Consider the following 19,830-nt stretch of genomic DNA (forward strand, 5'->3'; position numbering starts at 1 on the left):
CGAGTTACAGGTATATCCTTGTGACTTTGAATACTTTTTAATGCAATGTTACCAAGTCGTTTGTGTTTCTACCTCAATGAGGTATTGTTTTTTTGTTGTTGTGTTTGTTTGTTTTTTTATTATAACTTTTTCTTTAACAGTACAAGATTCCACATAGAATTATTGTTGGACCATGTAAACCAGTTAGCTCCAAAGTGATCCATAAGAAATCAGATCCACGTGTAATGTAAAAGATCACACATTTATAAATGTAATCTGTAATCAGTTGCACGTTACCTTTCCTCTGTACTGCTGAATAATATGTTCCAACAGCAGGTCCCTTGCAGTGGGGGAAAAAACAGTAATGGCCTTGTAGAAACACTTATCCAGTTCTCCACATATTAGTGGAGTTTCTCAAGGATGGAAAACTCTTCACGTGTTCTTGTTTGCTTCTGTAACTGTGTGAAAAGGCAAGAAGCAACAGCTCTCCCTGGTGGAGGATTCATTTGCAGTGCATGCATTCCTAACACTGTTGTCCAATTAAATCACTTTCTATGCAGTAGATTTGCATCTCATTAATAATTTACTGTCAACAATACTCTTCTTATACTCTTCCTGTGTTGCTCTCATTAACCTTTAACATACATGTCTACTAGATGTTTAGACTTTCAGGAGTAATTTACAGCAGTACAGAGTTGGCTATGTTTAGTGTGACATGGATTTCTGAAGTCAAACAATACATTACATACTGCAGTAGATGTTGATGAGCTTAAACATCTGTTTTTTTAACCCTAACATCCACTTCCTGTCCATCACTGGTTTAATATATTGTCACAGATTTTACATGGTTTTCACGCAGGTCTAGGAAATGAAAAATGTAAAGGCTCTTACTTCCAGAGTTGAAGTTCAGGGAACATTCTGGATATTTTGTTATCAGCGTCACTTTAGGTACACAGCCTACTGAATGCATCTCACATTTTACTTAAAGGTAACAGTCTTTTTTTTTCTATAAATTTGCACGAAAACTGACCACAATTTTGGAATAAGTCTTAAAATGGTCTAGAATTTTGATTCATTTCTTATAGGGAAAGTGCAAAGTACTGTTGTACAAGTACTGAATGATTGGCAAATCATCTGTTTTGGTTGATGCGAAATTTCATGCAAAAAGAAAGACAAATATGTCTCCGGGTCGTCGAATTGTTCACTAACTAGCTGTTAGCTAGTGTTGCATTAGCACATTACGAACGGTGTTCATGTTTAATGTTGTCTCAATGTGTTTTTTAAAACAACTGAAGTGAAAATTGATCATTTACTCTTCATGTCAAGCTGAAATACAGAAACAGATTCATGAACGTGTTAATGTTGGCTGTCATATTGAAACACGTTGGGGCTGTTCCCAACTCAGAGTTTGACGTTAATGCTTTTCCTCCCCCCATCTTTTGTGACGTAAATGCCGTGCTCTACTACAGTAAAGCTATATGTCAAGGTGAAGGTTAACTTCCTGCCATCCTATATGCCCCCTCTGAGAATCTTTGACCTCTGACCACTCTGTCTCTCTCCGCTGCAGGGACTCGTGGCCGTTTCGTCCCTCTCTTAAACTCCACCCTTCTTTAAGGTAAAGGTTTGTTGTTAGCTGATGTTGCTGTTAGTTGTGGGTTTTGATGCTTGGTTGTCCTTAATGTCCATCCTGTCCACTGTGTGACATTCGTTCCCCCAGGTTAGCCATGTGATCATTGCTGTCAGGTGGGGAAAACCCAAACTACAGCACATGTTTATTGCATTTTTCATCTTTCCCTCACAGAACATGTTGTGTCTGATCGTGATTGTCATTGTTTGGTTCAGAGTAATGTTTGTCTGTACTCATGACTTCATCTGTTTATTGTCCAAGCTTTTATTTACACACAAAGGGGGTTTGTGATGTCTGAGTGAAAAGGAACAATATTTATTCATTTACTTTGAGGTCATTTTCACACCTGAGTTTTTTCAGGACCCAGGGCCACCTGCCCTGAGAGCTCAGTATGTTTCTTGGTGTGTAAAAGCTATAGTTTGTGGAAACTGTCCGCTCTCAGCACCGTGCACTAAGTACCGTGATTGGGTTGAACATGTCAGAATTGATATATAATATCATAATATAATGTGACAATATAAAATATCATATATATATATATATATATAAACTAACCACACTTTCGTGGCACCAGAGCACAATTTCTGTAATTAGCTCAACCTGTGCATGGCTAAAAATCTTCTTATGATAGTGGCTCCATCGAAACATGCCGTTCTTTAAAAATTAATAATAGACACTATAATTGGATGAATCTATCATCAGCTCCTCCCCCAAATGAACCCAAAATCGGTCCTGAGTGCGGACTCAAGTGTGAAAATGTCCTAATGTTTTATTCAAAGCGAACTATACAATCCCAGTCTGGCTTTGTGTCTTTCAGGAAAGGTAGCAGCGGAGAAGCTGGACGAGAGGTGGAGCTGGAGGACCTGCATGAAGATGAACCGCCCTCTTCTGATGATCACTCATAAGTGTGTGCGCATATCGGCCATAAGCTCCGCCCCTTTACTCATTCCTATTGTACAGGCAGACTTAAATCTTACTTTTCACATTAACATAACCTTCATAAACGCTAAAAGAACATCGTGAAATTTGAATTTGCAAACTGTTCATCCATATACGTATTCCTAACTGCTTTCTAATTCTTTAATGAAGTGTCTTATTCCAAAGCCTTTTGACGCTGGTGATTTGGCCAGATCTACCTTGCTTTGTGATCGACACATGGATCCTACCTTTTTTTTTCTGGATAATGCTCCTCTTCTTGCCACACCCACTGTGCAAAGCCACTCCCCCTGCCTCCTGCATTGCTATTCAGAGGAAATCTCTTGTATGGAGAGAAGTCTGGGATGTGAAGTAACATTCAGGAACATTCCGTATCGTTTTATATCTAGATGTTTGGAGATGTTTCACAGAAGCTGCTTTCTGCTTCTTCTTCTTCTTCTTTTTTTCCTCTTTCTCTCTCCTCATGCTCTCAGCATGCACCTTACTCTTCGTCCTTCATGAATCGAGATTGAAATTTTCAGTAAATTGAGATTTTATTTTATTTTTGACTTGCAATGTACGATCGAACAACAAACTTAACATTATAGCATTATTTTAAAACATCGTTGATACCATGGCTGGACAGCCAGAAGATTCGGAACTCATTTTAAGGGACGTCGTTTGAACATCTCACTAGAACCGTACACAAGTGAAAGAAGGGATGAGCAGCATTTTGTACATATGTAATGTAATTTCGATGTTGTCCTGCCTTGTTATGCTTTGCATATTATAATATTTATTGTACACATGGCCAGTTTTGGACTGCTTGCCATTTTGGTATATATATATACACACACACACACACTCACATATTAATTGAAGATTGTGTTTTTTTATTCAAGTGGGCAAAACTCAGCCACTATGAGAGGGCTATGATATTTTCACACAAGCACACATTTCAGAATAGGGCTAACATGCAAATGTTAGAGGGCTCCTCATTTGAAACACACACAGCTACAAATCACTAGCACACTGCATGATGGTGAATGTCGCAAATCCACCATTTAGACTTTAGTAAGACAGAAACCATATCCTGTGTCACAATGTGCTATTGTCTCCCTGAATATGTCATCATTTACCGAGTCTCACCACTCGCAGTGGCTTATTTGTCAGCTGACAAGAGATGCCCGACAGTTTGCCTGTCGTAAACGCATACATAAACACAATCACAAGTCACCGAGCGTGTGTTTGTGTAGAAAGCGAGAAGATCTCTCTCGCACAGCGTTGTGCAATCTGAATGCAGTGATTAGCATCAAGCCCAGCACATCGACTGTTATTCAACATGACCACCTCCCCTTTGTCCTGGATTACATTCGTACAACGTTCAAACTCGGTCAGGGACAGGAAGCTGCTTTAACAAGAACTTCAGGCTGCTGATAATCAAACTTTTTTTTTTTAATTGGCCACCATTTAAATTGCAGTTAAATCTCATGCAGTTAAGAAGCAATAATTCCTTTTCTGATCAGATGAATATTGCAGTGATGTCTCTTGATGGTGCCAATCATCATAACTGCTAATTAAACAGTGCGCGTGTTTTCCCAACATGATTTATTTTATTATAAACTGTTAGATTTCTGCATAATAAAAAGCAGCCTATTAATCCCTGTAAATATTACAGCAGCCAGGGACCCCTTCCAAAGTGACGATGGCAGCGCCTAATCCTACTATTGAAATATTAAGCACATCACATTGCGTATTTATTTATTTATTTATATATTGGCACCATTATTAACAGCACCTTTGCTCGATTTACTAGAGTCGTAAGGTGATGAGTTTGAATTTCACCTGAGAAAGACACTTAAAGGGAAAAATCTTCCTTGAACAACTTGCACATTAATCTTTATCATTAACATGTGATCTTTAATTTGCATCCAACTTTTTTTATCTGACAGATTGGTCTATTTTCACTTTGAATCCCTACATTACCCATGTTCGATTGCACACTGGTAGTGATGCCAGTGAAATCTCATTTCTATCTAAAGAGAGCGGCAGCGCTTTAGTCCTTTAGTCTGTCCAGTGCTTTCACCTCCTCATCTGTACACTTTGCTCAAACAGATCAGCTTCCAAAGCTTCGACTTTAATGCTAATCCTGGCGTCAGTTCCATCATGCCTGACATGTCATAAATTGCCAACTAGCTGAGCCGAGTTTCTTCCGTAACTCAGCACTCTGGTGACATTTGCTGTCACCACTACATTGGATTTCTCATTAATATGACATCGAACACAGCTGCAAAATGCTGAGTGAGAAAATAAACTCGTTTTTTTTCTTTGTTTTTTGGGAGCTAACAGTAAAACCTGGCCGTTCAAAAACCTGATCACGTATGCTTGAGATTGTTTACATTTTGTCTCCTGCAATGTCCTTCTCACAGGAATAACAAACGTACACCACCAACCAACAAATTAGCCCCAGAATCACTAAGCACGTCACATATATTTTGATATAAACATATTCAATACGTTTTAGGGTGGAGTTTTCCTCTAAGCTTCAAGTGCTTGGATTGGATCCTCTTTCTATGTCACTTTTGGGCCATATTCAGAATTAGAGACTTGGGTCCAAAGTTATGTTAATATTCAGATAGCGAAGTCAAAGTTATTCATAATCATAGACAGGTTATGGAACTGCTTATGAAAATTTTCTGTGAGGCCTACCCTTTTTTTATGCAAATGACTTGCCTTCAGGTTGCCAGGTTTTTCTTGAGCAGAAGCATAGCAGACGGGGCTTTGCAGTCGCATCTAGACCATTGCCTTTAAACACAAGCCTATAAGCCAGAAAAACAATCAGGGACAGAAAATGCAGACGGAATAAAGAAACAGCTTTTGTATTTAATATGAAGATACATGAATGAAATGATGGCAAGCATTGAAATAAACATCTACTGGTCTAATTTATTGCCAGTATATTGCAGCATTGCTAGTCCTAGTCATAACATTAATCACTACAAATTTGATCGCCCTCATTATTTGACAGCTTATAAAATAACACTTGATCCAGCACATTTAAGATCAAGGCTTATTGTGCACGTAAATCAATCGAGGCAAGAGATAGCCAAGACAATATGGTCCTTTTGATTATAAAATCATGTGCCAAGTGAATAAATGTTAAAATGCCCATTCAGTTAGGCTTATTATCATATAATAACCAAACCGTGAGTGTAACTACTCATTGTAACAGTACACCAACCCCTGGAGCTTTCTGGACTCCAACTGCAGGACGTTAGATGTAGAAGAAAACCTGCACACTATCCATAATTACATCTTGATTTTTCCTTCTTTGCTTATAATTCCTAATGGCCACCATTGCTGTTTTATGTACAGCTGCTTGAATTTGTAACAGTAAAACCTTTTGTATTCTGCCCACTGGATGTTTGATGGAGAGGTACGAGTTTCCACGTTACCTTGGCTCTCTGGATGACGTATTGACTCTCATGTTCCCTAACAGATGGTGTTTTCTTGTCGTTTCCCATTATCCCGACTCTTACACTCTCTCTCATGTCTCTCAGTTTCACTGGCATGGACAGATGCTTTACTTTATGTATGTGTGTAATGTTTGGGTCATCTCTTGTGTTTGGAGGTGAAATGAACACCTCTAGGAATGTAACGTGTGTGTGAGAGTGTGAGTGAGGTGTAGCAATGAAAGCAGGTATGCACATACAGCAGTGGTTTTTTGGACGCACCATATGGAAGTGTACAGTAGTCACAAATCTATTATCAAACACAGCATGTGGGTTTTCTAAACGTAATGCACGTGTCCCCTCTTTAACGTTTACTATGCACTTGTATGTTGTTTGTATGTTGTGTAATGGCATGTCCATGACCTCAGTATAACATTTGAACTCGTTACAAAAGCTCTATCAGGTGCAGTATCTTAATAACCGTGATATGACTCAAGTATCTTTTTAAACGTGGTACAACTCAAGGATAATAATACAACCCCTTTAACACATTCTATTGTACACATATGAAAAGCTATCGTGTGTGTGTGTGTGTCCTGCTCTGATGTTTATTATACTCATATAGATGCTTTATAGTGGGAAAAAATTAACAGTGATCTCTGCCATGTTGTCTCTGTTCTGGTTCAGGTCATAGGTTGCAATTGTGCAGTGTCTCAGTTACTTATCTTGCTCTCTCTCTCTCTCTCTCACACACACACAAACACACAAACACGAAAACACACAGAGTTCAGAGGAGAAAAAATGTGTGCAGTGCATGGACTCTCCATAACTTGCACTTGGAAACACTATATTATTAAAAACCTACTTTGGGATGCTTTACATTGTTTAATTTGAGGAAATGGCAATGTGTGTGGTTTTTTTTTGTTTTGTTTTTTAAAAATAAAATGTAATAGCACCTGGTCACTTTTTATGTTTGCTAGACTAAGGCTGCGTTCCAATACTGGTCTTGACACATTCTTATTGACTTCCCCTTATCCTTGTGTATAGAAGTGACCATTGTGTGGAATTGTAATCCCCATTGGCCTCCTTAGAGTTATTCCACTTCTCTAATTATAATAAGAAGAAGAATAAGAAGCAGAAGAATAAATTAAGTATTTTTTTATATTATAAGCACAGGTATGTAAAGAGTGTTTTAGAGAATGCAGATCAATTTAATCTGAAAGAAAAAAAGGTGATGATGATAGAAAAAGGCAATAAAACTGGAGGTCAAATGATGGACTAGAGGTGAAGTGAAAAATATTAGATAACCATTTGGAGGGATTGATTCACTGGCCAGGTCCCAGCTGGCATGCTGGCTAATTAACACACCACCAGTTTAGCTAGCTAATGAGCAAGCTGAATTCTCTAGATAAGAAAAAGTACAATTAATCAGTAAACTGCTTCACCTTGGATGTGCTTTCTAACAAGGGCTATGTTTATATGTATGTATATATATATATATATATGTATATATATATGTATATATATGTGTATATATATATATATATATATATATATATATATATATATATATATATATATATATATGTGTGTGTATATATATATATATATATATATATATATATATATATATATATGTGTGTATATATATATATATATATATATATATATATATAAAATATAAAAATCTACTTGTGATCTAGGCCTATGTAGACAAGGGTGTGTTGAAAGCAGTATTGGAATGCAGTGCAGGTCTTTTGAATCCAAAGCATTTATGGTTGTAGATATCTTTCTCTCCTTCAGTGTGTGTAGGATGAAGTTTCAGGTTGATTTATCTCTAAATGAACTACAGTTTCTCATATATACAGTGATTGTCTAATTTCTTTGCTTGAGTGAGGGTCGTTGTCAGTTGTTACATGGATGTCTATATTCCTGTGCATTAACCTGAATGTACTTATTATAATTATTACCAAAAAAAAAAGCATGGCACAAAAAAAATAAAAAATATTGAATGCAACTTGTTACCATGTACATATGTACGAAAATATATAAAGAGGATATTTTTTGCATGCTTTTTGTACATTTAGACAAATTCAAGGACAATAAAGAGCTCAAAACCAATGTGAATGGGGGTTTTTTATGATGTACTGTAAGACTCCACAAACTGATTTTTGTGCAAGCAAAAAAAAAAATGTAAATAAAAAGAAGCTTCAATTATCAAAACCTATAAATCAAATTAGTATATATTTATTACTACAAACTGGAATAATTACAGGTGTAATGGCACGTGTTTTTTCCCACTGGACACCAGGCAAGTGTTCGATCTGACACGTGAAACGTCTCCAGTAAGTTATTTTATCAACCTTTATTTACACTTTTGTTTTGCTGATGTCAACATGACGTATATACTGTACTTTACCAGCAGATGCAGGTCCAGCTTCATATACACCTTATTATCCTGTTACAACAGCAGTGGAGCTTACCATAGATGTTGGTGTGACAGGATGACATTAAATAAATACGTAGCAGAACAGTTTGAGAGGGGATCACATGACCTCTGCTGTACTGTCTAGTGAATATTTAAAGTAACCATGTAATAGGAAGCTGAGAGTCGACAAGACTTGAATGAACAAACTATGTATATCAGTGTTCAGTGAGAGAACAGAAAGCCAGAACCCCATCACAGACAACATGCCTTACAAATAGTCACGCAATACCATTCCCTTAGTTGATCAAACTGAACATCTGTGAAAAACAGTAACACCTCCTCCGCATTGTTTATATTTGTAAAGAAAGTTAGCTTGTTGATCTTTCAGATGCACATTTTCACAGGTTGACTGAAATCAGACATTTTCTAAACAATGGTGTGATCAGGACGGTTTCTGGTTTCTGATAACTGAGTCCAAAGACACTTTAACAACCTAGCCGGTTATGCAGCTAGTTAGACAACAATGTGATCAAACGTATTAATCACATCCTGTCTAATCACGGAAAAGACTCGAAACTACGGACTAAAAAGATTTTGATAACAAATGTATATTTTTAAAGAAAATGAACTGTTTGATACAGCTGGTGTGCTTCCTATCACCATTGTCAGTGTGTGAGACAAACACAGAAGAGGTATTGTCATTAATTGTCCTGTCCACTGCCCCTCCCCCAGAGAGATCCATCATGGGGCAGTGCAATTCCTTCTCAAATGGGTCTCCATCAGTGCTTGTTGTTGCACTAGGTGCAGTAATAACTCCATGGAGCTGAATCTACAAAGGCGAGCAAATCAATGGAACATCGCCGTTTTACTCGGAGTTACAGTGTAATTGTAACTGTACTTCAAATAGGGAAATTCACACGGCAGCCATTTCTATGTCTCTAAATGAATTGACGTCTAAAATGTCTACAGTTCTGAATAGAAAAACAGTGGTAGTCAGAATTCAATACAAGATCAAGAGCGAAGCGTAATAATGTAGCTGTTAGTATTATACAACAGTTAGTTCTGGTCCACTAATTTGATTGGACGAGCAGCTTTCTAAGTGTGCTTATAGTTATTATAACTGCACTGCTATGTTTCACTTCTTGTATCACTCTGTTCGCCAAGTTTCAATTCTAGCAACAATCCGACTGAGACAGTTACTACAGTTCGCGACATCATCAGCAGACATGGCGAATGATGCCTTTTTCATGAATATAACTTCTGATTTAAATATGAAAGCTCCTCAGATGAAGATGAAAAGGAAGAAGGGAAGCCAATTTTATTGAAGGCACCTTCAACAGGAATGTACAAATCATTGTGAGCTAGCTACTGTAGCCAGCTAGCTGATGGGCTTTCAATAAGTGTGGCTTCTCCGGGATCTACTTCCGTTCGCCGAGCAAAAATAAATTATCTGGCCATACAGTGTCTGAAATAGAGATGCACCGATACTAAATTTCTCAGCCGATACCGATAACCGATTATTCAGAGTGATATCGGCCGAAACCAATAACAGATGCCGATAGTTCTGCCTTTTATGCCTTCTTGTAAATGAATAATAATTAATTCCACAATTCTGCAAGAAATGCAAATAAAAACTTTACTCTCTCCATTTCAACAAGTTGTTTCACAGTAACTGGTCTCATAAACAGAAAACACATTACTCTAATTAACATTAACACTGAACTAAATTCTGAAGATTAAAGTAAGATTTCCTAACTTATTGAATGTTATTAATTCATATTAACATTGACTGAAGTCTAAAAACCTCCTGTTACTCTCACATTCACTCTCCACAAACACAAGCATGTCTACTTCATCACTGACATCAAACTGGTAATATATAATATCAACTTTTTTATATATTAACATTAACTGGATATGAAATATACTACTCTACAAATTAATTTTTCTGTGCAATATATATATATATTTTTGTCAACTCATCTTCATTTAAATCTTTCAACAGTCTACTGGTGCTTTAATTCAGCATGAGCTGCTTGGCAATTTTTTTTTTAAAATTAGACTCGACGCCGAAACTCCCACTTCACTGCTGCTCACTTCCGGTGTACAATTTTTAGCAGTGCAGAGATTACAGAGATTACAAACTGCAGTTTTGTCATCATGCCACACAAGAGACACCTTCGTTACACACAGCACGAAATCTATTTGTTTTCTCGCCCTCTTTTGATTGACAGGATATAATTGGCCCTGATCATCAGATGTTTTTAAACTTTTTTTGTTGCCCCGAAAATAGCCTTTAATCATATCGGCTGATACATCGGTGCATCTCTAGTCTGAAATGAGTTACTCTGTATTGATTTCTTATTTATAAACCTGTTCTATAAAAGCAATACCACACTCACAATCATGCTGTTATGCTAAATACCTGCATGGCTGAGATTACCTACAGCCATGCCGATACTCTGTGTAACCGCACACTTGCTCTTACAACATTGCTTAATCAGATCACAGTCCTGCTGAATTCTGGATTCTGATTCATTTTCTATAAAAGCAGCAGGAGTTCTGGCTGCAAAAGCAAATAAATGGTAAATGGCGCACTTATATAGCGCATTTATTTCACATTTTTGGAAGGAGTCTCAAGTGTCCTTGCTTTGTAACAGTAAGCTGTAACTTTAAGTTCTCTGACAGTTCGCTGGTGAAGAAACGACAGTCTGTAACCATTATAATGAAAATGATCATAGGAATGAACTTGTATTGTGGACATCCCACTACATACCCCACAACATTAAACATAGCTATCGGAAAATAATTAACACTGGTGTGATGAAACTCCAGTTCCACTCTGCTGGTTTAGACTGCGTTCTGCCTGTGTTAATGTCGGCTGTAGGGTGCGCGCTTGTTTGTGTTTTTGTTTTGTGTTTTTAATTGAAGCGTATCTACTGTAAGTAAATCGTATTGAATGAAACACTGTATTTGTAACGTTTGATATGGCTCGGCTCGGCCCGGCCCTTGCGCCCAGTGTTACCAGGATTGGCTCCGGAGTCACCGGATACCCTGACCAGAGTAAAGCTGTGAAAGTAAATGAATGTGAAATGTGTTTGCTTGTAATGTAATGTAATGTAGGCAGGGACAAATATTGTGTAGTGTGCACTACAGAGTGTCCAAAAAGTCAGGAACCAATGACATTAAATCTACACATTCCTCATTTTGCATTTATTATTTACAACATATGCTTTACAACACAGGCTTTCGCCTTTAAGCTGTACACATTAAGCTCCATGTGGATCGATATACTTGCTCAACAGATTCACATTCATTATTATGACTTGTCAGACACCCTGTATTTATTTAAATGTTAGTCATTTTGTGACCTTCAGATGGAAGAGGAGTGATGTTTTTATGAAGTTCTAGTGTGTGTGTGTGTGTTGATTCATTTGCAGGTCTCAGGCAGATCAGGCATTCCTCCTAGTCCAGTGCTGTGAGCTCAGCATACAGTACAGTATGTGTGGGTTTTTTTTCTTCTGGACTTTCAGTGCAGATAAGCTGTTGTCAAATGCCTCACTTCAGGTTTATTGTGTTGGCTCCTATGCAAAAGGAAGAGCAAAATTTCCATGACGATAATGAGATGTGAAATTAGCTTGTTTTTGAAGTTGTGAACACATTTGCATAATGCGTGTTACCTTTGTTTGGTCCATCTTCACTGAATCTGTTTCCTGTGGAGCAGTAAGCAGAAATGAGCTTTTATTTTCACAAGCACGCAGTCATTTTGTAACGCCACAGGTGCTAAACACCAAGAGCTGAAAGAGTGTGATATTGAACAGGGCAGACATTGGGGGATTTAAATGCAAGATGCTTTACAAGAATTTGCATGAGAGTTTTTATTTCCCAGAAAGTCATGTTCATAATTTCCAATTAAAAAAAAAAGGAAAACATGATCATTACACACACACTCTCTCTCTCTCTCTCTCCCATTTTTACACTTCCTCTGTCTCTCTCGCTTTTTCCTGTCTTTCTCTCTCTCTCTCTCTCTCTCTCTCACTCTTTCCTCAGTAGAGGTGCTCTAAGTTCTGCAGGTTAACTTGATCTCTCACTTTTGTCGCGCTTCGAGAACGATGGGTTCTGTCAGCGCGCTGTTGCTATGGTAACTGTTGCATGGGGGTTTCCAAGGATGCCTCTGTGTTACATGTCCTAGAGGCTAAAGAAAGTATTTCTGTCTACATGCACACTCACACAGACAAACACTCATAACAACCCTCAGTGTAGAGGGTCACATGTTAGACATTAATTCATAAATAACGCACTAATAAGTGGTGTGGTTTTTGAGCAAAAGTAATAGGTCAATTAGGGTTCTCATTTTTCTACCTTATAGGTATTATCTGTATGTCTGTAGAATTATGTTGTTGTTGTTGTTGTTGTTATTGTTAAAAAACGAGTAAAGCATGACTTTTGAGTCAGGGGAGAGAAAAATACTGGATAATATGAAGCTCCTGAGTTGATGTGAGTTGCCCTAACAATCCATTAATAGTAGTTCACATCAAACGTCATCCTGCCAAACTTTGGGCATTCAAGAAGTATGATTATGCAGAAGCTGGCAGGAGCAGCAGCCAATCAGTAGAGAGAGGGAGAGATCGAGAGAGAGAGAGAGAGAGAGAGGGTGTACACAAATGGTGTGAGAAAAAGACGGTTAGAGAGTCATCAACACTTAGAGTGTTGAAGTCATTAACACTAAAATAAAAGCCTGACCAAGTTTGGGGCATTAAATGAGACAAGGAAATGGTGTGTAAATACGATGATTAGCTTCAAGGTTCAATTTCATGAGTACTTCTCAAACGATTAAAATGTTAGCACTTAACAGTGAAGTCACACTGATTTCCAGAAACAGTAGTTAGGAACGAGAAGCTGGTAAAACTTATAATATAAGCTAACCTACTATACTATAATCTATACATTTAAACTGACAGGAGAGTTACGCTCTTAAATCATCTCGCAAATTCATTTCCATCTGACAGTTTAGCTGATGGGCACGTAATACACAATACACACACACAACGTATGGCCAAAAGTATGTGACCATCATATCCATAGTATGTGGGTCTTCCCCAAAATGTTGCCACAACATGGAATTGGAAGCATCCAGTTGTCTAGGTACAGTGCCCTCCACTAATATTGGCACCCTTGGTAAATATGAGCAAAGAAGGTTGTGAAAATTGTCTTTATTGTTTAACCTTTTGATCTTTTGTGAAAAAAAATCACAAAAATACTCTGCTCTCCTGCATAACAAACAATTGCAAAGGTTTATCAAACAAAAATCTTTGTTAAATATAGGTGTGCAACAATTATTGGCACCCCTATGAATTTATATGAAAAAAATATATATTTACGAATATTCCAATTGATTTTTTTTTTTTTTGTATACCTGGGTGACTAGGAACAGGAAATTGTTCAACCATGACTTCCTGTTTCACAGGGGTATAAATATGAGGTAACACACAGGCCAAATTCCCTTACCTCATGCCCACGGTTAAATGTGGTGGTGGCTCTTTAATGTTTTGGAGCTGTTTTTCTGCCAGAGGACCTGGACAATTTGTTAGGATACATGGCTTCATGGACTCTATCAAATATCAATAGATATTAAATGAAAACCTGACTGCCTCTGCCAGAAAGATTAAAATGGGCCGTGGTTGGAACTTCCAGCAGGACAGTGATCCAAATCATACATCAGATTCAATACATAAATGGTTTACTGACCAAATCAAGGTCCTGCCATCTCCATCCCAGTCCCCTGACTTGAAACCCATAGAAAACCTGTGTGGTGAACTGAAGAGGAGAGGCCACCAGCGTGGACCTCGAAATTTGAAGGATCTGGAGAGATTCTGTATGGAGGAACGGTCTCAGATCCCTTGCCATGTATTCTCCAACCTCATCAGGCATTATAGGAGAAGACTCAGAGCTGTTATCTTGGCAAAGAGAGGTAGCACAAAGTAAAGACTAAAAGGGTGCCAATAATTGTTGCACACCTATATTTAACAAAGAAGTATTTTTGAAAACCTGTGTTTTATTTGCAATTGTTTGATATCCACGAGAGCAGAGTATTTTTGTGATTTTTTTTTTTTTTTTTTTTTTTTTTACCAAAGATCAAAAGGTTAAACAATAAAGACAATTTTTCAAAGCCTTCTTTGCTCATATTTACCAAGGGTGCCAATATTAGTGGAGGGCACTGTACTATTCCAGCATGACAATGCTCCTGTGCACAATACAAGATGAAGAGTTGAACTTGAAGAACTTGAGTGTCCGGCACAGAGCCCTGATCTCAATTCCACTGAACACTTTTGAGATGAAATGGAACGCCAAATGCTAGACAGGTCTTCTCACTCAACGTCAGTGACCTCACTAACGCTCTTGTTAATGAGCCACACTCCGAAACAGAACAGTGGGGACTGTTCTATCAGGAACGAGGACCAACTCCATATTAATGCCCATGGTTTTGATTGGGATGTTCAACAAGTGTAAATGGGTGTGATGGTCAGGTGTCTACATACTTTTGGCCGTATACAGTAGTATACAGTACACAAACAAACCATCCAGACATCTGGAGCATGGCTGTTTCGGACTTGTTCAGGACCCAAAGCAACAGCCTACCTGTTCTCCCCCAAACCCAGGTGTACCACTCAAGGTATCACTGCATCTTATTGGCAAAAATACCTGTATATTATTACAATATATTGATTTGAAAAAAATCCTTGTGAACCTTAAGTGACTGCTTATACTACTTTTAGCTAGAAATGGGCCTTATCCAGAGATACTTTAATGCGAATTTAAACCAGCTTACAGCTTAAAAGCCCATTAGCATTAAATATGTTAAGTACACCACTCAGACACATAAAGTGCCTGATATGAATGTTCAGAGCTATTAAAAGTATTTGCTTGAGAGTGGCATTTCTAAACTTTTGAGGGGAAAACACACACACACACACACACACACACACACACATTATACAATTGCCATCAGCATTTCCATCTCAGCAAATCCTTTACAATATCATATGCTCCTATGCTTTTACACCATTTTAAGATAATCAGCTTATACTTTAGAGTATCTTCCTGTGCATGCAGTCTTTATCACTGTTTAAAATCAGCCATTTTATTAAATTCCCAGATATAACTCTGCTAAGCGTATTAGCTCAGACGGATCCTCACTTTATTCATGTTCATGATTGCAACATAATATATAGGGACAATGTACTGACACTTTATTATCTTTACATAGGAAAAAGATCATGATAAAAAAAATATAAATAAATAAATAAATAAATAACATTAAGAACAGAACAGATAATAACCTCATCATGAGGTGGGTTTCAATTTATATTCGACATTACATCCTTTAAAGGATCGATCTGGTTGCTTTGGTTTCCATTTAACCAGGGCACTATCATGTCCTCTGACCACGTTCCACAGGTATTCGGTTCAGTTTAATTCAGTTTTTTTTCTATAGTGCTTTTAATAATGGAAGCAGATTTGCAGAAATCGGGATGTAGATTTAGTTACACAGTGAACAAGCCCTAGAGGTAAATGTGGCGAGGAAAAACTCCCTGATATGACATGAGGAATAAACCAGACTCAAAATGCTGACACTGGATAGGAGGATTTTGACAATTCTGATATATGTCCAGTAGGGATTTGTTTGTTGCCGCCCAATACCATCTTGTTAGCAAGTTGATGATTTGAGTGAGGTGTGTTAGAGAAGGACTGAAACTGAAAAACCACTTTTCTATAGTGCATGTAGACAGACTGCCATCCAGTGGACATTGGAAGAATTGCACTAACCTTCTGTCCTACTAAGGTTTCTGAGGCTTAAATAATGCATTTTTACAAAGAAGTGCTCTAAATAACGTGAACGCATTGTACAAGAAATAATCAGAAACTGTACTTCATCAAAAACACTTAAAGAAAGAAAGGAAGTAAATATACCCAGATGACTTGCCAAATCACATCTAAAGTGGGTGAAAGCTGGACATTACATACAGTACAAGAAATTCGAGAAGTATTGACACCCTTCATAAAAATAAGCAGAAATGTACTGTAACACATGCAATGAGTGATATTAACAGTGTGGCTTTATTTGAACACATTTTTAAACATTTAAATGGTGAAATGTTGTTGTTGTTGTTGTTTTTCAGATTTATAGATGGATCTTTCCCAGCTTGTTTAGCTTTAGGTTTGTGCACGTAGACTCCACTCAGACTAGAAGTTTAGTCAGATTCAAATCTGGAGACTGTTTTGTTGACTTGAATACACATCATACTATTGTTGAAAAATCCATTTATAGGCAAGTATGAACCTCGTGGAAGAGGCAACCAGGTTTTGGGTTCAAAATAAATCCTGTTATTGAGTGAGATGTAGCTCCTCGCTACATTACAGCCCCAAAGCATCAATGATCCATCTCCATATTTTACGTCATGTGTTTTTTCCCTCATTTTCTTAAAGAGTGTTAATAAATCTCTGAGTTTCTGAAGGATGCAGTGTTTTTACCTCACCAGCTTGGAGGAATGCTTACCTGTTCCTGCTCTGGTGTGGATTTGAATTTCAGGGTTTTGTAGAAATCCTTCTTTGGCACTAAATGCAGAAGAACCATGTCACACACGACGGTGGCCTGAAAAAGCAAGCAAAGTCATGCACTAGTCCAATAACACTACGCCTTTCACAAAAAGCCACTTCCCAAGTGCTGTCTTATTTCTCACTGCTTATCTCTGTTCAGTATCTTATCACAGGTAGAATTGTCACTTCCCCTTTAACATAAACTACCTTTATAGACTACTACAGTGAGTTTATGATCCCGGTTGTCATATTACACAATATCAATCATTCTTAATGCATATTAGGTCTGTTCATTCAGAAAAACCATACAAGCAGCATGCACTTAATAAGGAGCAGCTGAAATGTGTCTGACATTTGGTTTATACACATTAGGAAGTGTAGCTGAAGTGTGTGGTGTGATTAACGATTGTCTCCGGTCATGATGACCGTCTGTGAGACTTACCACTCCGAAGATTCCCACTCCAGACCCTATGGCTGTCAGTGTTGGGATGATGTCAAATTTTCTTGCCTAAAAAGGAAAAAAAAAACAGTTTTGCAACGACAATTGTAATAATGATTCTTTATTGATCACATATACATTACAGCGAAATTCTTCTCTTTGCATACCCCAGCATCTCAGGAAGCTGGGGTCAGAGCGCAGGGTCAGCCATGATACAGCACCCCTGGAGCAGAGAGGGTTAAGGGCCTTGCTCAAGCGCCCAACAGTGACAGCTTGGCAGTGCTGTGGCTTGAACCCCCGACCTTCCGATCAGTAACCCAGAGCCTTAACCTCCAAGCCACCACTGCCCCCATGTTTTATAGATTAAAGATAGTACAGAATGTAGGTGGGTGATCTTACCTTTCCATTTACAATGATCTCAATGTAAACACCAAACACCTTCATGAGTGTTCTCTTTGGGATTCTGTCCTCTGTGTAATATTTTGCTGTTCTGAAACATCAATACATCTGGCTTGAACATTAAACCTTGGCATCTCAGCAACTCGGCGTGCTGTTACAGGAAAATAATCTACAGCTAGGTGGTATGATGTAACCCGATATCAAACTGAGTTACTGTTACTGTCCAAGCGGATTATTTTCCTATAGCAGCACGTCCCACCATCATTTTTTAAATTCTTCTTATACCACGCCATGAATTGCAAATGTATTATTTATTAATTCATTAATGACATCATATTTTTAGTTAACCATTTTAGTTAATCACAAATAATTCCTATTCTACCAAAATCACGTCGTCAGTCTTATTTCTAAATCACATTTAAAAAACAGCAAATGTCAGTATCATCAGTATAAGCTGATTATTTATTATTATTTATTATTATTATTATTTATTATTCTGTCTTCATCAGTATAAGATGAAGACAGAATAAAATAACATAAAATAAAAACAACACAATTAAGAAATCAAATAGATTCAATAATAAGGCAATAAAGAGACAGCAAAAACAAAGACCATAAATAACAAGACAAAAACAAACAGATAGCCGGATGCTGGAGGTCTTATAAGGACTCGGATGCCTTGGAGAATAAATATGTTTTCAAATTGGATTAAAAAATGTCTGTTGTGGGGTATGATAAATATGCACCAAATTAATATTTAACATTTTGTGTACACTGACTAAAACTGGTTTCCCATGTTAAACTGATAACATGTTAAATTTGGGATTTTTTAAGCTTGAGATAAGTAAATGCTCTCAGAAAGGTGAAAGTTTCTATGTGTGAAAATTTTATTTAAGTGTGACTGATCAAGGAAATGATGCTATTAATGGCTGTTGTATATATAATGCAAAAATGTTTATCACGTTATGCAGTATTATAAAGTCCAGAGGCCAACTAAAAATGTCTTGTCAGAAATGCCTGCTCAAAGGCATGAAATCAACTGACATATCAGTAGCCTGCAATCTGTTTGATGTTTATCTGGCTTATTTTACCCACCTGAAATTGTAGCCCACTGACGCTTGTGAATTGTTTCCGTAGAGGCCTTGAAAGCTGTATTTGGGTATGCATTTTTCAATACGAAGGTCCAGATTACACTCCCATTCAATGAGAATCCCTATTGAGCCGCCCTGCCAGAGATTAGAAAGAGAATTACGATTTCTTTCCCTTTTCATTCAGAATTATTATTTTTTTTAATTCATGATTTTAGCAGTCATTGTTTTAGCATGTTTACACATCTTTTAATTCCAGACAGGTTGTGATCCTAATCATATTTTAAACATCTAAAAAAAATAAAAAATAAAAAAGATTATTTTCTATAGAGGAAATAAATTAGTAATAAATAAATTGCAGACTGGTCAAAGTATATAAATTATTTGTTTTGGATATACTGCAAAGTAATGTGATCTTTTTTATTATTATTATTATTATATTAGTGAGAATATTGTGAATTTAGTTAAATTTAACTAATATTATATGGTGAAAGTAATGTATAAGCGTTTTAGCCAGGAAGCATTAAAACAGAAAGCTCTGAATGAAGCTTGATGTATGAGCATATGTGAAACCTACCACTTGAGCTATCTCTGAGAACTTGAAGCCGGAGAGGCTGACGATGTCTCCGAGTTTAAAGATAGGACACAGTGGCTGCTTATCCGGGTCAAACAGACAGGTTTTGAGGTAAGTTGAATCCACACTTTCCACTAGATTACTTCTGCAGAAATCCAGAAGGAGAGAGGCAGCGTATTAGTTTTGTCCATAGTTCTCCAGTTTCCTCCCCCGTCCAAAAACATGCTGGTAGGTCGATGGGCTACTCTAAATTGTCCCTAGATTGGAATGTGTGTGAGTGAGTGTGTGCATAGTGCCCTATGATGGACTGGCATCCCATTAAGGGTGTGTT

The 19,830-nt window shown here is 37.4% G+C and overlaps 2 protein-coding genes across 4 annotated transcripts in view; one reads left to right on the plus strand and one right to left on the minus strand.

Annotated features, from left to right (window-relative positions):
* camkk1a (calcium/calmodulin-dependent protein kinase kinase 1, alpha a) overlaps positions 1-2,672 on the plus strand; it is a 105,917-nt gene extending 103,245 nt beyond the window's left edge. The window contains exons 16-17 of one of the 2 annotated variants that reach the window (XM_053618727.1): positions 1,547-1,594; positions 2,424-2,672. In XM_053618727.1, coding sequence (XP_053474702.1) covers positions 1,547-1,594; positions 2,424-2,511 — 136 coding nt within the window. In that variant the 3' untranslated portion in view covers positions 2,512-2,672. The remainder of the gene's footprint in view (positions 1-1,546; positions 1,595-2,423) is intronic. The other variant, XM_053618729.1, reaches the window with a different exon arrangement.
* An 8,919-nt stretch (positions 2,673-11,591) lies between these two features.
* Positions 11,592-19,830, minus strand: part of p2rx1 (purinergic receptor P2X, ligand-gated ion channel, 1) — a 35,642-nt gene continuing 27,403 nt past the window's right edge. For both annotated transcript variants that reach the window (XM_053618126.1, XM_053618125.1), the window contains 7 exons: positions 19,503-19,644; positions 18,933-19,063; positions 17,838-17,928; positions 17,442-17,507; positions 16,959-17,054; positions 12,082-12,114; positions 11,592-11,985 (listed from right to left, as the gene is read on the minus strand). In XM_053618126.1, coding sequence (XP_053474101.1) covers positions 11,971-11,985; positions 12,082-12,114; positions 16,959-17,054; positions 17,442-17,507; positions 17,838-17,928; positions 18,933-19,063; positions 19,503-19,644 — 574 coding nt within the window. In that variant the 3' untranslated portion in view covers positions 11,592-11,970. The remainder of the gene's footprint in view (positions 11,986-12,081; positions 12,115-16,958; positions 17,055-17,441; positions 17,508-17,837; positions 17,929-18,932; positions 19,064-19,502; positions 19,645-19,830) is intronic.

The sequence above is a fragment of the Ictalurus furcatus genome, chromosome 28 (assembly GCF_023375685.1).
Source record: "Ictalurus furcatus strain D&B chromosome 28, Billie_1.0, whole genome shotgun sequence".
Taxonomy (NCBI): Eukaryota; Metazoa; Chordata; class Actinopteri; order Siluriformes; family Ictaluridae; genus Ictalurus; species Ictalurus furcatus.